Source organism: Rhinoderma darwinii, chromosome 6, assembly GCF_050947455.1.
Source record: "Rhinoderma darwinii isolate aRhiDar2 chromosome 6, aRhiDar2.hap1, whole genome shotgun sequence".
Classification (NCBI taxonomy): Eukaryota; Metazoa; Chordata; class Amphibia; order Anura; family Rhinodermatidae; genus Rhinoderma; species Rhinoderma darwinii.
The window spans coordinates 2,152,051-2,167,506 of NC_134692.1; the positions used below are offsets into that span (position 1 = coordinate 2,152,051).

At 45.0% G+C, this 15,456-nt stretch overlaps 1 protein-coding gene across 1 annotated transcript in view; it reads left to right on the forward strand.

Annotated features, from left to right (window-relative positions):
- The first annotated feature begins 1,284 nt into the window (after nucleotides 1-1,284).
- HEG1 (heart development protein with EGF like domains 1) overlaps nucleotides 1,285-15,456 on the forward strand; it is a 56,873-nt gene continuing 42,701 nt past the window's right edge. The window contains exon 1 of the mRNA XM_075829012.1: nucleotides 1,285-2,408. Coding sequence (XP_075685127.1) covers nucleotides 1,361-2,408 — 1,048 coding nt within the window. The 5' untranslated portion in view covers nucleotides 1,285-1,360. The remainder of the gene's footprint in view (nucleotides 2,409-15,456) is intronic.

The following is a 15,456-nucleotide window of genomic DNA, read 5'->3' on the forward strand; positions in this document are numbered from 1 at the left end:
TGTCTCCTATAGATGGATGTGTTGGGGTGGCTCTGTCCTCTCTGTGTCCCCTATAGATGGATGTGTTGGAGCGGTTCTGTCCCGCGGTGTTCCCTATAGATGGATGTGGCTGAGGCGTCTCTGTCCCTGTGGTGTCCCCTATAGATGGATGTGTCAGGGCGGCTCTGTCCCTGCGGTGTCTCCTATAGATGGATGTGTTGGAGCGGCTCTGTCCCTTGGTGTCCCCTATAGATGGATGTGTTGTGGGGCGGCTCAGTACCCCCGGGGTGTCTCCTATAGATGGGTGTGTTGGGACGGCTCTGTCCCTTGGTGTCCCCTATAGATGGATGTGTTGTCTGTGTCGCCTATAGATGAATGTGTTGGGCCCGCTCTGTCCCCACAGTGTCCCCTATAGATGGATGTGTTGAGGCGGCGCTGTTCCCTATAGATGGATGTGTTGGGGCAGCTCTGTCCCCTATAGAGGGATGTGTTGGGGTGGCTGTCTGGTGTCCCCTATAGCTGTTACGATGGTTCTGTCCCTTCAATATCCCCTATGGGTGGCTGTGTGGGGGTGACTATATACCCTGATGTCCACTATAGATAGCTGTGTTTGGAATGGCTGTCCCCTCGGCGTCCCCTATAGATGGATGTGTTTTGGGCGGCTATGTCCCCTATAGATGGATGTGTTGGGGCGGCTATGTCCCCTCGGTGTCCCCTATAGATGGATGTGTTGGGGCGGCTCTGTACCCTCGGTGTCCCCTATAGATGGATGTGTTGGGGCGGCAGTGTCCCCTATAGATGGATGTGTTGGGGCAGCTCTGTCCCCTCGGTGTCCCCTATAGATGGATGTGTTGGGGCGGCTCTGTCCCCTCGGTGTCCCCTATAGATGGATGTGTTGGGGCGGCTCTGTCCCCGTGGTGTCCCCTATAGATGGATGTTTGGGGCGGCTCTGTCCCCTCAGTGTCCCCTATAGATGGATTGTTGGGGGGGTGGCTCTGTCCTCTCTGTGTCCCCTATAGATGGATGTGTTGTGGGGTGCCTCTGTCCTCTCTGTGTCCCCTATAGATGGATGTGTTGGGGGTGGCTCTGTCCTCTCTGTGTCCCCTATAGATGGATGTGTTGTGGGGTGGCTCTGTCCTCTCTGTGTCCCCTATAGATGGATGTGTTGGGGAAGGCTCTGTCCTCTCTGTGTCCCCTATAGATGGATGTGTTGGGGGCGGCTCTGTCCCCGCGGTGGGCCGGCTCTTGCTCCCTCCGTCCCTCTCTCCGCCCTCCCCGGTCAGTCTGCTCTCAGTGACCGCTCCATGCTGCTGTCTCCCCGGCTGCCCCTGGCTTGTGAGCCCGCTCCGGGGAGCTCCTCGTCCTCTGCGGCCGCTCCTGCATGATGCTCCCCGGCCCCCGGCTGCTGCTCCGGGCTGTTCTGCTCCTGGGCACCGCCCGCTCTGCTTTAGCTCGTCCGGAGAGTGAATGGTCCACGCCTGGGACGCCCGGACACATGAGCCGGAGTCCGCCTGCAGATAGCCGCCCGCATAGACTGACATGGGGACCAGAACCGGGGACCAGCACCGCAGCCGGGACCCCCGCGCCTCCACAAGACGCCTCTGCAGGGAGGGAAGGGTTAATGACGGAACACCATGGACTCGGATCTTCAGAACTTTCTTTTGCAGATCCCAAAGAGATCCAAGTGAGAGATCCCCCCCGGACCTCAACCGATCCCAACAGAACTGACACCGGACCCCCATCAGTACCCAACAGAACTGACACCGGACCCCCATCAGTACCCAACAGAACTGACACCGGATCCTCATCAGAACCCAACAGAACTGACACCGGATCCTCATCAGAACCCAATAGAACTGACACCGGACCCCCATCAGAACCCAACAGAACTGACACCGGACCCCCATCAGAACCCAATAGAACGGACACCGGACCCTCATCAGTACCCAACAGAACTGACACTAACCCAACATCAGAACCCAACAGAACTGACGCCGGACCCCCATCAGAACCCAACAGATCTGACACCGGACCCCCATCAGAACCCAACAGATCTGACACCGGACCCTCATCAGAACCAAACAGAACTGACCCTAACCCCACATCAGAACCCAACAGAACTGACACCGGGCCCCCATCAGAACCCAACAGATCTGACACCGGACCCTCATCAGAACCAAACAGAGCTGACCCTAACCCCACATCCGAACCCAACAGAACTGACCCTAACCCCACATCAGAACCCAACAGAACTGACCTTAACCCCACATCAGAACCCAACAGAACTGACAGTCCATCATTTAGTACTGATACAGGAAAGATCTGGACGCTTGTAGAACCGGGACAAACAGAACGTCACCTGGGACCTCACATATATTATAGATCAGAACCGGACTGGAAGGGGATGGAGATTACACAGACAAGTTCAGGTGAGTGCTCTCCAAATAATGTACGGCAGAACCTATAAACTAAAGCATACAAAACTATACTGTGCTATACTGTCCTATATATATGTGAGAACCTATACTATATAATACAGCATGACATATATAGGACCTATACTATATAATACAGCATGACATATATAGGACCTATTCTATATAATACAACATGACATATATAGGACCTATACTATATAATACAGCATGACATATATAGGACCTATTCTATATAATACAACATGACATATATAGGACCTATACTATATAATACTGCATGACATATATAGGACCTATACTATACAATACTGCATGACATATATAGGACCTATTCTATATAATACAACATGACATATATAGGACCTATACTATATAATACAGCATGGCATATATAGGACCTATACTATATAATACAACATGACATATATAGGACCTATACTATATAATACAGCATGACATATATAGGACCTATTCTATATAATACAACATGACATATATAGGACCTATACTATATAATACAGCATGACATATATAGGACCTATACTATATAATACAGCATGACATATATAGGACCTATTCTATATAATACAACATGACATATATAGGACCTATACTATATAATACAGCATGACATATATAGGACCTATTCTATATAATACAACATGACATATATAGGACCTATACTATATAATACTGCATGACATATATAGGACCTATACTATACAATACAGCATGACATATATAGGACCTATTCTATATAATACAACATGACATATATAGGACCTATACTATATAATACAGCATGACATATATAGGACCTATTCTATATAATACAACATGACATATATAGGACCTATACTATACAATACAGCATGACATATATAGGACCTATTCTATATAATACAACATGACATATATAGGACCTATACTATATAATACAGCATGGCATATATAGGACCTATACTATACAATACTGCATGACATATAGGACCTATACTATATAATACAGCATGACATATAGGACCTATACTATATAATACAGCATGACATATAGGACCTATACTATATAATACAGCATGACATATAGGACCTATACTATATAATACAGCATGACATATAGGACCCATACTATATAATACAGCATGACATATATAGGACCTATACTATATAATACAGCATGACATATATAGGACCTATACTATATAATACAACATGACATATAGGACCTATACTATATAATACAACATGACATATATAGGACTTATGCTATATAATACAACATGACATATAGGACCTATACTATATAATACAGCATGACATATATAGGACCTATGCTATATAATACAACATGACATATAGGACCTATACTATATAATACAGCATGACATATATAGGACCTATGCTATATAATACAACATGACATATAGGACCTATACTATATAATACAGCATGGCATATATATAGGACCTATACTATATAATACAGCATGACATATATATAGGACCTATACTATATTGCATGACATATATAGGACATATGCTATATAATACAATATATAATACAATCCTTCACATCATCATTGACCGAGATCTGTTCAAATAAATCCTTTCTATTGCCACTGCGGTGAGTGCCTCGTATATTTCTCCTGTTCATCATGACATATATAGGACCTGTACTGTACAATACAGCATGACATATATAGGACCTATACTATACAATACAGCATGACATATATATAGGACCTATACTGTATAATACTGCATGACATATATAGGACCTATACTATACAACACTGTATGACATATATAGTACCTATACTATACAATACTGCATGACATGTATAGGACCTATACTGTATAATACAGCATGACATATATAGTATCTATACTATATAATGCAACATGACATATAGGACCTATACTATATAATACAGCATGACATATAGGACCTATGCTATATAATACAACATGACATATAGGACCTATACTATATAATACAACATGACATATATAGGACCTATGCTATATAATACAACATGACATATAGGACCTATACTATATAATACAGCATGACATATATAGGACCTATGCTATATAATACAACATGACATATAGGACCTATACTATATAATACAGCATGGCATATATAGGACCTATACTATATAATACAACATGACATATAGGACCTATACTATATAATACAGCATGGCATATATAGGACCTATACTATATAATACAACATGACATATAGGACCTATACTATATAATACAGCATGACATATATATAGGACCTATACTATATTGCATGACATATATAGGACATATGCTATATAATACAATATATAATACAATCGTTCACATCATCATTGACCGAGATCTGTTCAAATAAATCCTTTCTATTGCCACTGCGGTGAGTGCCTCGTATATTTCTCCTGTTCATCATGACATATATAGGACTTATACTATATTGCATGACATATATAGGACCTGTACTGTACAATACAGCATGACATATATAGGACCTATACTGTATAATACAGCATGACATATATAGGACCTATACTATACAATACAGCATGACATATATATAGGACCTATACTGTATAATACAGCATGACATATATAGGACCTATACTATACAATACTGCATGACATATATAGGACCTATACTATACAATACTGCATGACATATAGGACCTATACTATACAATACAGTATGACATATATAGGACCTATACTATACAATACTGCATGACATATATAGGACCTATACTATATAATACAGCATGACATATATAGGACCTGTACTGTATAATACAGCATGACATATATAGTACCTATACTATATAATACAACATGACATATATAGGACCTATACTATACAATACTGCATGACATATATAGGACCTATACTGTATAATACAGAATGACATATATAGGACCTGTACTGTATAATACAGCATGACATATATAGTACCTATACTATATAATGCAACATGACATATATAGGACCTGTACTGTACAATACTGCATGACATATATAGGACCTGTACTGTACAATACAGCATGACATATATAGGACCTATACTGTATAATACAGCATGACATATATAGGACCTATACTATACAATACAGCATGACATATATATAGGACCTATACTATACAATACTGCATGACATATATAGGACCTATACCATACAATACTGCATGACATATATATAGGACCTATACTATACAATACAGCATGACATATATATAGGACCTATACTATACAATACAGCATGACATATATATAGGACCTATACTATACAATACTGCATGACATATATAGGACCTATACTATACAATACTGCATGACATATATAGGACCTATACTATACAATACTGCATGACATATATAGGACCTGTACTGTATAATACAGCATGACATATATAGGACCTATGCTATACAATACAGCATGACATATATATAGGACCTATACTATACAATACTGCATGACATATATAGGACCTATACTATACAATACAGCATGACATATATATAGGACCTATACTATACAATACTGCATGACATATATAGGACCTATACTATATAATACAACATGGCATATATAGGACCTATACTATACAATACTGCATGACATATATAGGACCTATACTATATAATACAGAATGACATATATAGGACCTGTACTGTATAATACAGCATGACATATAGTACCTATACTATATAATACAGCATGGCATATATAGGACCTATACTATATAATACAACATGACATATAGGACCTATACTATACAATACTGCATGACATATATAGGACCTATACTGTATAATACAGAATGACATATATAGGACCTGTACTATACAATACTGCATGACATATATAGGACCTGTACTGTATAATACAGCATGACATATATAGGACCTGTACTGTATAATACAGCATGACATATATAGTACCTATACTATATAATGCAACATGACATATATAGGACCTGTACTATACAATACTGCATGACATATATAGGACCTGTACTGTACAATACAGCATGACATATATAGGACCTATACTGTATAATACAGCATGACATATATAGGACCTATACTATACAATACAGCATGACATATATAGGACCTATACTATACAATACAGCATGACATATATATAGGACCTATACTATACAATACTGCATGACATATATAGGACCTATACCATACAATACTGCATGACATATATATAGGACCTATACTATACAATACAGCATGACATATATATAGGACCTATACTATACAATACAGCATGACATATATATAGGACCTATACTATACAATACAGCATTACATATATAGGACCTATACTATACAATTCTGCATGACATATATAGGACCTATACTATACAATACTGCATGACATATATAGGACCTATGCTATATATTACTGTTTCTTTATACTATATTGCACTGTCCTACCGGACACAATTCTAGATGTCAGGGATGAGCTCCTTCTCCTCACTGACCGGCAATAATCCTCAATAGAAAGTATATACCGTGCTATAGAATATCTGCCATCAACCATGACCCCAGGAATTCACAACCTAATCTCCGTCTCACACACAATGTATCACTCCCATCATCCGTCCCCCGGAGCTCACAATCTAATCTACGTCTCACGTACAATGTATCACTCCCATCATCCCTGACCCCAGGAGCTCACAATCTAATCTACCTATCTCACGCACAAAGTATCACTCCCATCATCCGTCCCCAGGAGCTCACAATCTAATCTCCCTATCTCACACACAATGTATCACTCCCATCATCCGTCCCCAGGAGCTCACAATCTAATCTCCCTATCTCACACACAATGTATCACTCCCATCATCCGTCCCCAGGAGCTCACAATCTAATCTCCCTATCTCACGCACAAAGTATCACTCCCATCATCCGTCCCCAGGAGCTCACAATCTAATCTCCCTATCTCACACACAATGTATCACTCCCATCATCCGTCCCCAGGAGCTCACAATCTAATCTACCTATCTCACACACAATGTATCACTCCCATCATCCCTGACCCCAGGAGCTCACAATCTAATCTCCATCTCACACACAAACACTTGGTTTAGTTGAGACCCTTTTACACGGGGCGATTATCGGGCAGATCATTAGATCACAGAGCGCTCGTTGCCGGTAATTTCTCTGTGTAAACAGATCAGCGATCACCAGATCAACGAGGAAACGCTCAATCACCTGCCGGTCGTATCGTATTAATAAAGTGAAATATTCTGGTTGTCGGCGGCGCATCTTGGTGTGTGAACAGGAGCCGCGCCGCCGACATGATGATAATGTATGGGGACGAGGGATCTGAGTAACGAGCGCTGATCCCCATCCACAGCTCCGCGTGACAGGAGCAAACCAGCGCCGATCAATGATCAATGATGTCTAATGGGCCTTTATTCTCTTAGTATTTCAGCTGTGGGGGAACCTGTGAGAACAAGTGATAAACACGGAGACTGCGGGCAGTTGTGGCCCCGGTCAGATCTGTACTCAGGGCCCCGGTTCTATATAAACTCTCGGTCCTCTCATATTTTTATAATTCTAATAATTTATAGAGGATAAAGCACCAGGAACAGCGAGGCCGACAGGATGCGGAGTAACAATAGTCAGGAAGCATTGTGGGGGCGTGGCTACAGGATGAGGTGACATCACACGTCTATGAGGTCATGCATGTGGCCAGTATGGCTCCTCTGGGCCGATGGGCAATGTGACTGTCTGTGGTCATTGAAGGGTAAAGGGCCTGATCTTGTCTAGACTGAGACTTTCCGTGTTCAGATGAAGCTTGGTGTTTGGGGAGCAGCAGATTACAACTTTAACAGGCTGCCATAAACAGTGCCCATATTCTGCTGACAGAGCCTGTCCCTGTGTATGACTGATGACGTCACTGCTCCCTGTGTATGACTGATGATATCACTGCTCCGCACATCAGTCTGCGCAGTACTACCTCACCTGCCTGCGTCTGCGCAGTACTACCTCACCTGCCCGTGTCTGCGCAGTACTACCTTACCTGTCCCGCGTCTGCGCAGTACTACCTTACCTGTCCCGCGTCTGCGCAGTACTACCTCACCTGTCCGCGTCTGCGCAGTACTACCTCACCTGTCCCGCGTCTGCGCAGTACTACCTCACCTGTCCCGCGTCTGCGCAGTACTACCTCACCTGTCCCGCGTCTGCGCAGTACTACCTCGCCTGTCCCGCGTCTGCGCAGTACTACCTCACCTGCCCGCGTCTGCGCAGTACTACCTCGCCTGTCCCGCGTCTGCGCAGTACTACCTCACCTGTCCCGCGTCTGCGCAGTACTACCTCGCCTGTCCCGCGTCTGCGCAGTACTACCTCACCTGTCCCGCGTCTGCGCAGTACTACCTCACCTGTCCTGCGTCTGCGCAGTACTACCTCACCTGTCCCGCGTCTGCGCAGTACTACCTCACCTGTCCCGCGTCTGCGCAGTACTACCTCACCTGTCCCGCGTCTGCGCAGTACTACCTCACCTGTCCTGCGTCTGCGCAGTACTACCTCACCTGTCCCGCGTCTGCGCAGTACTACCTCACCTGTCCCGCGTCTGCGCAGTACTACCTCACCTGTCCTGCGTCTGCGCAGTACTGCCTCACCTGTCCTGTCAAGAATTTGTCTGGTGCCCACCTTGGGGTATTGAGCAGGATGCGGCGGGCACATGCAGAATAATGTACAATAACAAGAATTACCTGTGTCCCCGGGGCCCCTGTTTCCTGCCCCTCCCTCTCTATTTATATATGATGGCGCCGGAGCTGGAGTATACGGGACAGAAGAGTCGATGAGCGACTTCCTGATGTATAAACATTATAACGACACGAGGATGAGGGGGCAACCAGGCTAAAAGGGGGGGGTCACGATCCGTCTCAGACCGGCTATGGGCAGCGTCTCACTCCAACATGGCGGCCGTTTCCCGCTCACGCAGACTGCAGATCATCAGATGAATCTGTGTTTCCAGTCACGTGATCACGGCCGCTCCGAATATTCTGCGTCGCGTGCTAGAAAATACGGAACTTCCGCAAATGACGATTTAAACATTTCTTTGAAAGATTCCGCATGTGTAGAAAACCACGGAGCGTGAAATGTGCGCTGCCGGCGTGTACGGCGCCGTGGGCGGGATGTTCTCCTGCTCGGCTTCCATAATAAGTTCTGTCAGATGTGGCGCAGCAGCTGACACTTGGATTTGCCGCTGTCGGCTCCGGTTACATATAAGGCGGCCATGTTGCTCCTGGTTACGGATCGCCGTCACTGTCACTCTCGCCCCAGTGTTTCATAATCCGGCTCCACCTGTCCTGGACGCTGAGCCCCTGGCAGACGTCTGCGCTCTTACCCCCGGCCGCCCACGGATGCCGCTTAATCCTCTTACATGACCCGGCATTAACTCCTTCAGCGCCACCACCTGGATTAAACGCCACTGATAACTGCGTTCTGCACCTGTCACAGCAGCGTCGGGGGTGGGCGACGGGTGACATTAACCAGCCCTGACTCGTGTGTACGTGGGAGGAAGCGCCAAACCTGCTGCTCAGTCACCGACCGCCATAATCCAGACACAACATGAGGACGAAAATAGAAGCTGTATATGCAACCGAGAAAAGAGCGACTGTGGCCCCCGGAGCGGGCAAGAGAAGTTGTACTGTGCAGTGTATATATATATACACACAGAATAATACAGATACTGAGAATTGCCCCCCGTCCCTCCCGCTGGTCTGTGCGCCGCTCGTCCCTCCCGCTGGTCTGTGCGCCGCTCGTCCCTCCCGCTGGTCTGTGCGCCGCTCGTCCCGCCCGCTGGTCTGTGCGTCGCTCGTCCCTCCCGCTGATCTGTGCGCCGCTCGTCCCTCCCGCTGGTCTGTGCGCCGCTCGTCCCTCCCGCTGATCTGTGCGCCGCTCGTCCCTCCCGCTGGTCTGTGCGCCGCTCGTCCCTCCCGCTGGTCTGTGCGCCGCTCGTCCCGCCCGCTGATCTGTGCGCCGCTCGTCCCTCCCGCTGGTCTGTGCGCCGCTCGTCCCTCCCGCTGGTCTGTGCGCCGCTCGTCCCTCCCGCTGGTCTGTGCGCCGCTCGTCCCTCCCGCTGGTCTGTGCGCCGCTCGTCCCTCCCGCTGGTCTGTGCGCCGCTCGTCCCTCCCGCTGGTCTGTGCGCCGCTCGTCCCTCCCGCTGATCTGTGGGCCACTCGTCCCTCCCGCTGGTCTGTACGCCGCTCGTCCCTCCCGCTGGTCTGTACGCCGCTCGTCCCTCCCGCTGGTCTGTGCGCCGCTCGTCCCTCCCGCTGGTCTGTACGCCGCTCGTCCCTCCCGCTGGTCTGTGCGCCGCTCGTCCCTCCCGCTGATCTGTGCGCCGCTCGTCCCTCCCGCTGGTCTGTGCGCCGCTTGTCCCTCTCGCCTGGAGCCGTGTGTCCGGTTAATGCCCGCGATGTAACGGGTGCGATTTCGCCGTCTCTTTGCGCCACGTTGCCAGTACAGGTTGGTATGGAAAGTGCGATATCTTTATGGGCACAGATCAGGCGGCACCTGTCGTGTCCGGCGCGGTCGGGGGAGGGGTCATTATGTCTTGTGTGAGAATCCTGAGGATATCGATGTCCCGTTACCATCCAGGACAAAGCAGCCATTGTGCGGCCGAGCTGGGAAAGTCAGGTCCATGTCTTGTACGTGAGGCGATCGTCCCTGCGTATAACAATGGCGCCTCTCAGGGATCCATGACGCCGCGACCAGCCAAAAAGACGCTTTATGTAACGGAATCGCTGCTTCTCCATTGTCTGTGCGCAGCGCATTGTCCGGACCGACCCATTTACTGACCTGGCGGGGGGCAAAAAAATGGTCACACGGGTCTAAAGTCTCATCACACAGATACAATGTTACACAGCTTAGATACACAGGTACAATGTTACGCAGCTTAGATACACGGGTACAATGTTATGCAGCTTAGATACACGGGTACAATGTTACGCAGCTTAGATACACGGGTACAATGTTATGCAGCTTAGATACACGGGTACAATGTTACGCAGCTTAGATACACGGGTACAATGTTACGCAGCTTAGATACACGGGTACAACGTTACGCAGCTTAGATACACGGGTACAACGTTACGCAGCTTAGATACACGGGTACAACGTTACGCAGCTTAGATACACGGATACAATGTTACGCAGCTTAGATACACGGATACAATGTTACGCAGCTTAGATACACGGATACAACGTTACGCAGCTTAGATACACGGGTACAACGTTACGCAGCTTAGATACACGGGTACAACGTTACGCAGCTTAGATACACGGGTACAACGTTACACAGCTTAGATACACGGGTACAACGTTACACAGCTTAGATACACGGATACAATGTTACACAGATTACAATATTACATTATTTGGATACAGGGCTACATCACATTATATCACATTGAGCCGCTGCTACGTCTCTGCTGGATACATATAATATTACATGACACCACCGATCTTCTCCCCTCGCTCAGTCACCGCGGCCTCGTCTAATGATAGAAGGAAAACTCCAATTTACTGACTCATTACTGGGAAAACATCCCATCCCCCGTCTCCAAACTGAATCTGAGCGGCTTCTGTGATCCCAAAGTGTCATCTTGTTATGACCCCCAACATCATCATCATCATCATCATCATAAATCAATCATCATCAATTATCATCAATCATCGTCATCAATCATCATCAGTCATCATCAATATCATCAATCATCATCAATCATCATCAATCATCGTCATCAATCATCAATCATCATCATCAATCATCATCAATCATCATCAGTCTACAAGTAATGTGATGTCAATGATAGTTACTATTTTGATACGATTGCATTTATTTGCTTTATATTCTGTAGGAGTTTCGTCATCAGGACAGTCATGTAATGTGGGTTTGAACACGGGCCAATGTTTGTCTAATAATTACTGTGATTGTATTGTTGTTATTTTACAAAACTGTTCAATAAAAAAAACTATTGAATCATCATCAATCATCATCATCATCATCATCAATCATCGTCATCATTATCATCATCAATCATTATCATCAATCATCATCAATCATCGTCATCATCATCATTATCATCATCAATCATTATCATCAATCATCATCAATCATCATCATCATCATCAATCATCGTCATCATTATCATCAATCATCATCAATCATCATCATCATCAATCATCGTCATCATCATCATCAATCATCGTCATCATTATCATCATCAATCATTATCATCAATCATCATCAATCATCGTCATCATCAATCATCGTCATCATTATCATCAATCATCATCAATCATCGTCATCATCAATCATCGTCATCATTATCATCAATCATCATCAATCATCATCATCATCAATCATCGTCATCATTATCATCAATCATCATCAATCATCAATCATCATCAATCATCGTCAATCATCAATCATCATCATCAATCATCGTCAGCGAATCATCAATCATCATCAATCATCATCATCAATCATCGTCATCATTATCATCAATCATCATCAATCATCATCATCATCATCAATCATCATCAATCATCGTCATCATCAATCATCATCATCAATCATCGTCAGCGAATCATCAATCATCGTCATCATTATCATCATCAATCATCATCATCATCAATCATCGTCATCATCATCAACATCAATCATCAACATTATCATCAATCATTATCAATCATCATCATCATTATCATCAATCATCATCATCAACATCAATCATCATCATCAACATCAATCATCATCATCAACATCAATCATCATCATCATTATCATCAATCATCGTCATTATCATTATCATCATCAATCATTATCATCAATCATCATCATTATCATCAATCATCATCATCAACATCAATCATCATCGGTCATCGTCATTATCATCAATCATCGTCATCAATCATCATCATTATCATCAACATTATCATCAATCGTCATCATTATCAATCATTATCATCATTATCATCAATCATCGTCATCATATTCATCATTATCAATCATCGTCATCATGATGCGCAAATCGTGAGAAGTCAGGAACCCTCCAGTCATCAGTGAACGCTCGTCCTTCAGTCTCCACATCTTTGCTCCTCCCATAGCGTGTTTCAGCCCCTCCCCCAGGACAACTCCTGGCTGTTATCTCTATGACACATATTTTCCCACAGAAGTAAATAGGTGTCAGCCACTTGGTAATTACCGATCCTACATGGGAGTCAGTTGTCAGGTGCACAATGTCATGTGACTACTAAACTCCGCCCAGAGTGGAAATATTTACATAAATGATTTATATTCTGCACTTTTCAAGCCAATCAGTGGTTTCCTGAGGGTGAGAGGGCGGGTCTTCAGTAATATGCGATTACCAGGCGATCACTTTAAAGGGCCGGTGTCCAGTTTTCTGTATTATTGGTTGAGATTTATTAGGACCGGCGTTTCATCCACTATTAATATTACAATTCACTGGCGTAAGATGCGACACATTTATTAAAAGGTGAACGCCATTTTTTAGTTATTTTTCGGTACATCACAATTGTGATGTAATGACCGCGGCCGCTCACCATCCAATCCCCCCGCATCTGACATAAAAAATGTCTACCCGCCTCGCCGCGCCCCTTCTCTCCGGGTCCCCTCCGCATTATGCTGAAGATCGGAGCGGTGAGCGCAGTAAACTGTTTTTTTTTAACATTTTTTTATTGTCGTACGGGTCGGGGAAGAGGCGGCGGCGACCTCTGGGGGCAGGTTCGGGGCTGCTGTAAATGATAAGATCTTTGTTAGGCTGCAGTGGCCCCACCTCTTTTGTTAAGCCACGCCCATTTACCCAAAAGTGGCGAGGGCGGCTTAAAATGCAAAAGTCACAATGTTCAATCCAAATATCCACTCTTGGGCCCTTTGCGGCTTTTCTACTCCAGAAATTCCCCCATTGTGTTTCATTTCTTCATCATTTTTCAAGATCTCTGCTTACTGTCAGTTTAACTGATTATGACGATTCACATGTTTAACAATCCTGCTCCCCCGTCAGTCTGCAGTTGCAGTGTTCTTCAGTTTTATCCTGCAGCATTACACCCTCGCTGCCAGGAGGGGGCGCTGTGATGTGCCATCTGACAGATGATGGGGACTTGGAGCTGTTATCAGGCTGAGCTGTAAGTGCAGAGACAGGAGATTTGCTCTGGTATTTCCTGGTAACACCCAGTATGTGCGGAATCCAGTGTATTAATAGAGGGCGACAGCCCGGCCGAGGATTAACCCCTCAATGCCCCCAGCTTCATACCCACTGCCCCATCCGACTGCACATTGTACCGTCCCATTATTATAGAGACCCCCGTCCTAATATCAGAATTACTGCAGAAAGGAGAATCAATCATCAGACCATGAAAATGTATCACTCCCATCATCCCTGACCCCAGGAGCTAACATTCTAATCTCACATACAATGTATCACTCCCATCATCCCCGACCCAGGAGCTCACATTCTAATCTCACATACAATGTATCACTCCCATCATCCCTGACCCCAGGAGCTAACATTCTAATCTCACATACAATGTATCACTCCCATCATCCCCGACCCCAGGAGCTAACATTCTAATCTCACATACAATGTATCACTCCCATCATCCCCGACCCCAGGAGCTAACATTCTAATCTCACATACAATGTATCACTCCCATCATCCCTGACCCCAGGAGCTCACAATCTAATCTCACATACAATGTATCACTCCCATCATCCCCGACACCAGGAGCTCACATTCTAATCTCACATACAATGTATCACTCCCATCATCCCCGACCCCAGGAGCTCACATTCTAATCTCACATACAATGTATCACTCCCATCATCCCTGACCCAGGAGCTCACAATCTAATCTCACATACAATGTATCACTCCCATCATCCCTGACCCCAGGAGCTAACATTCTAATCTCACATACAATGTATCACTCCCATCATCCCCGACCCCAGGAGCTCACAATC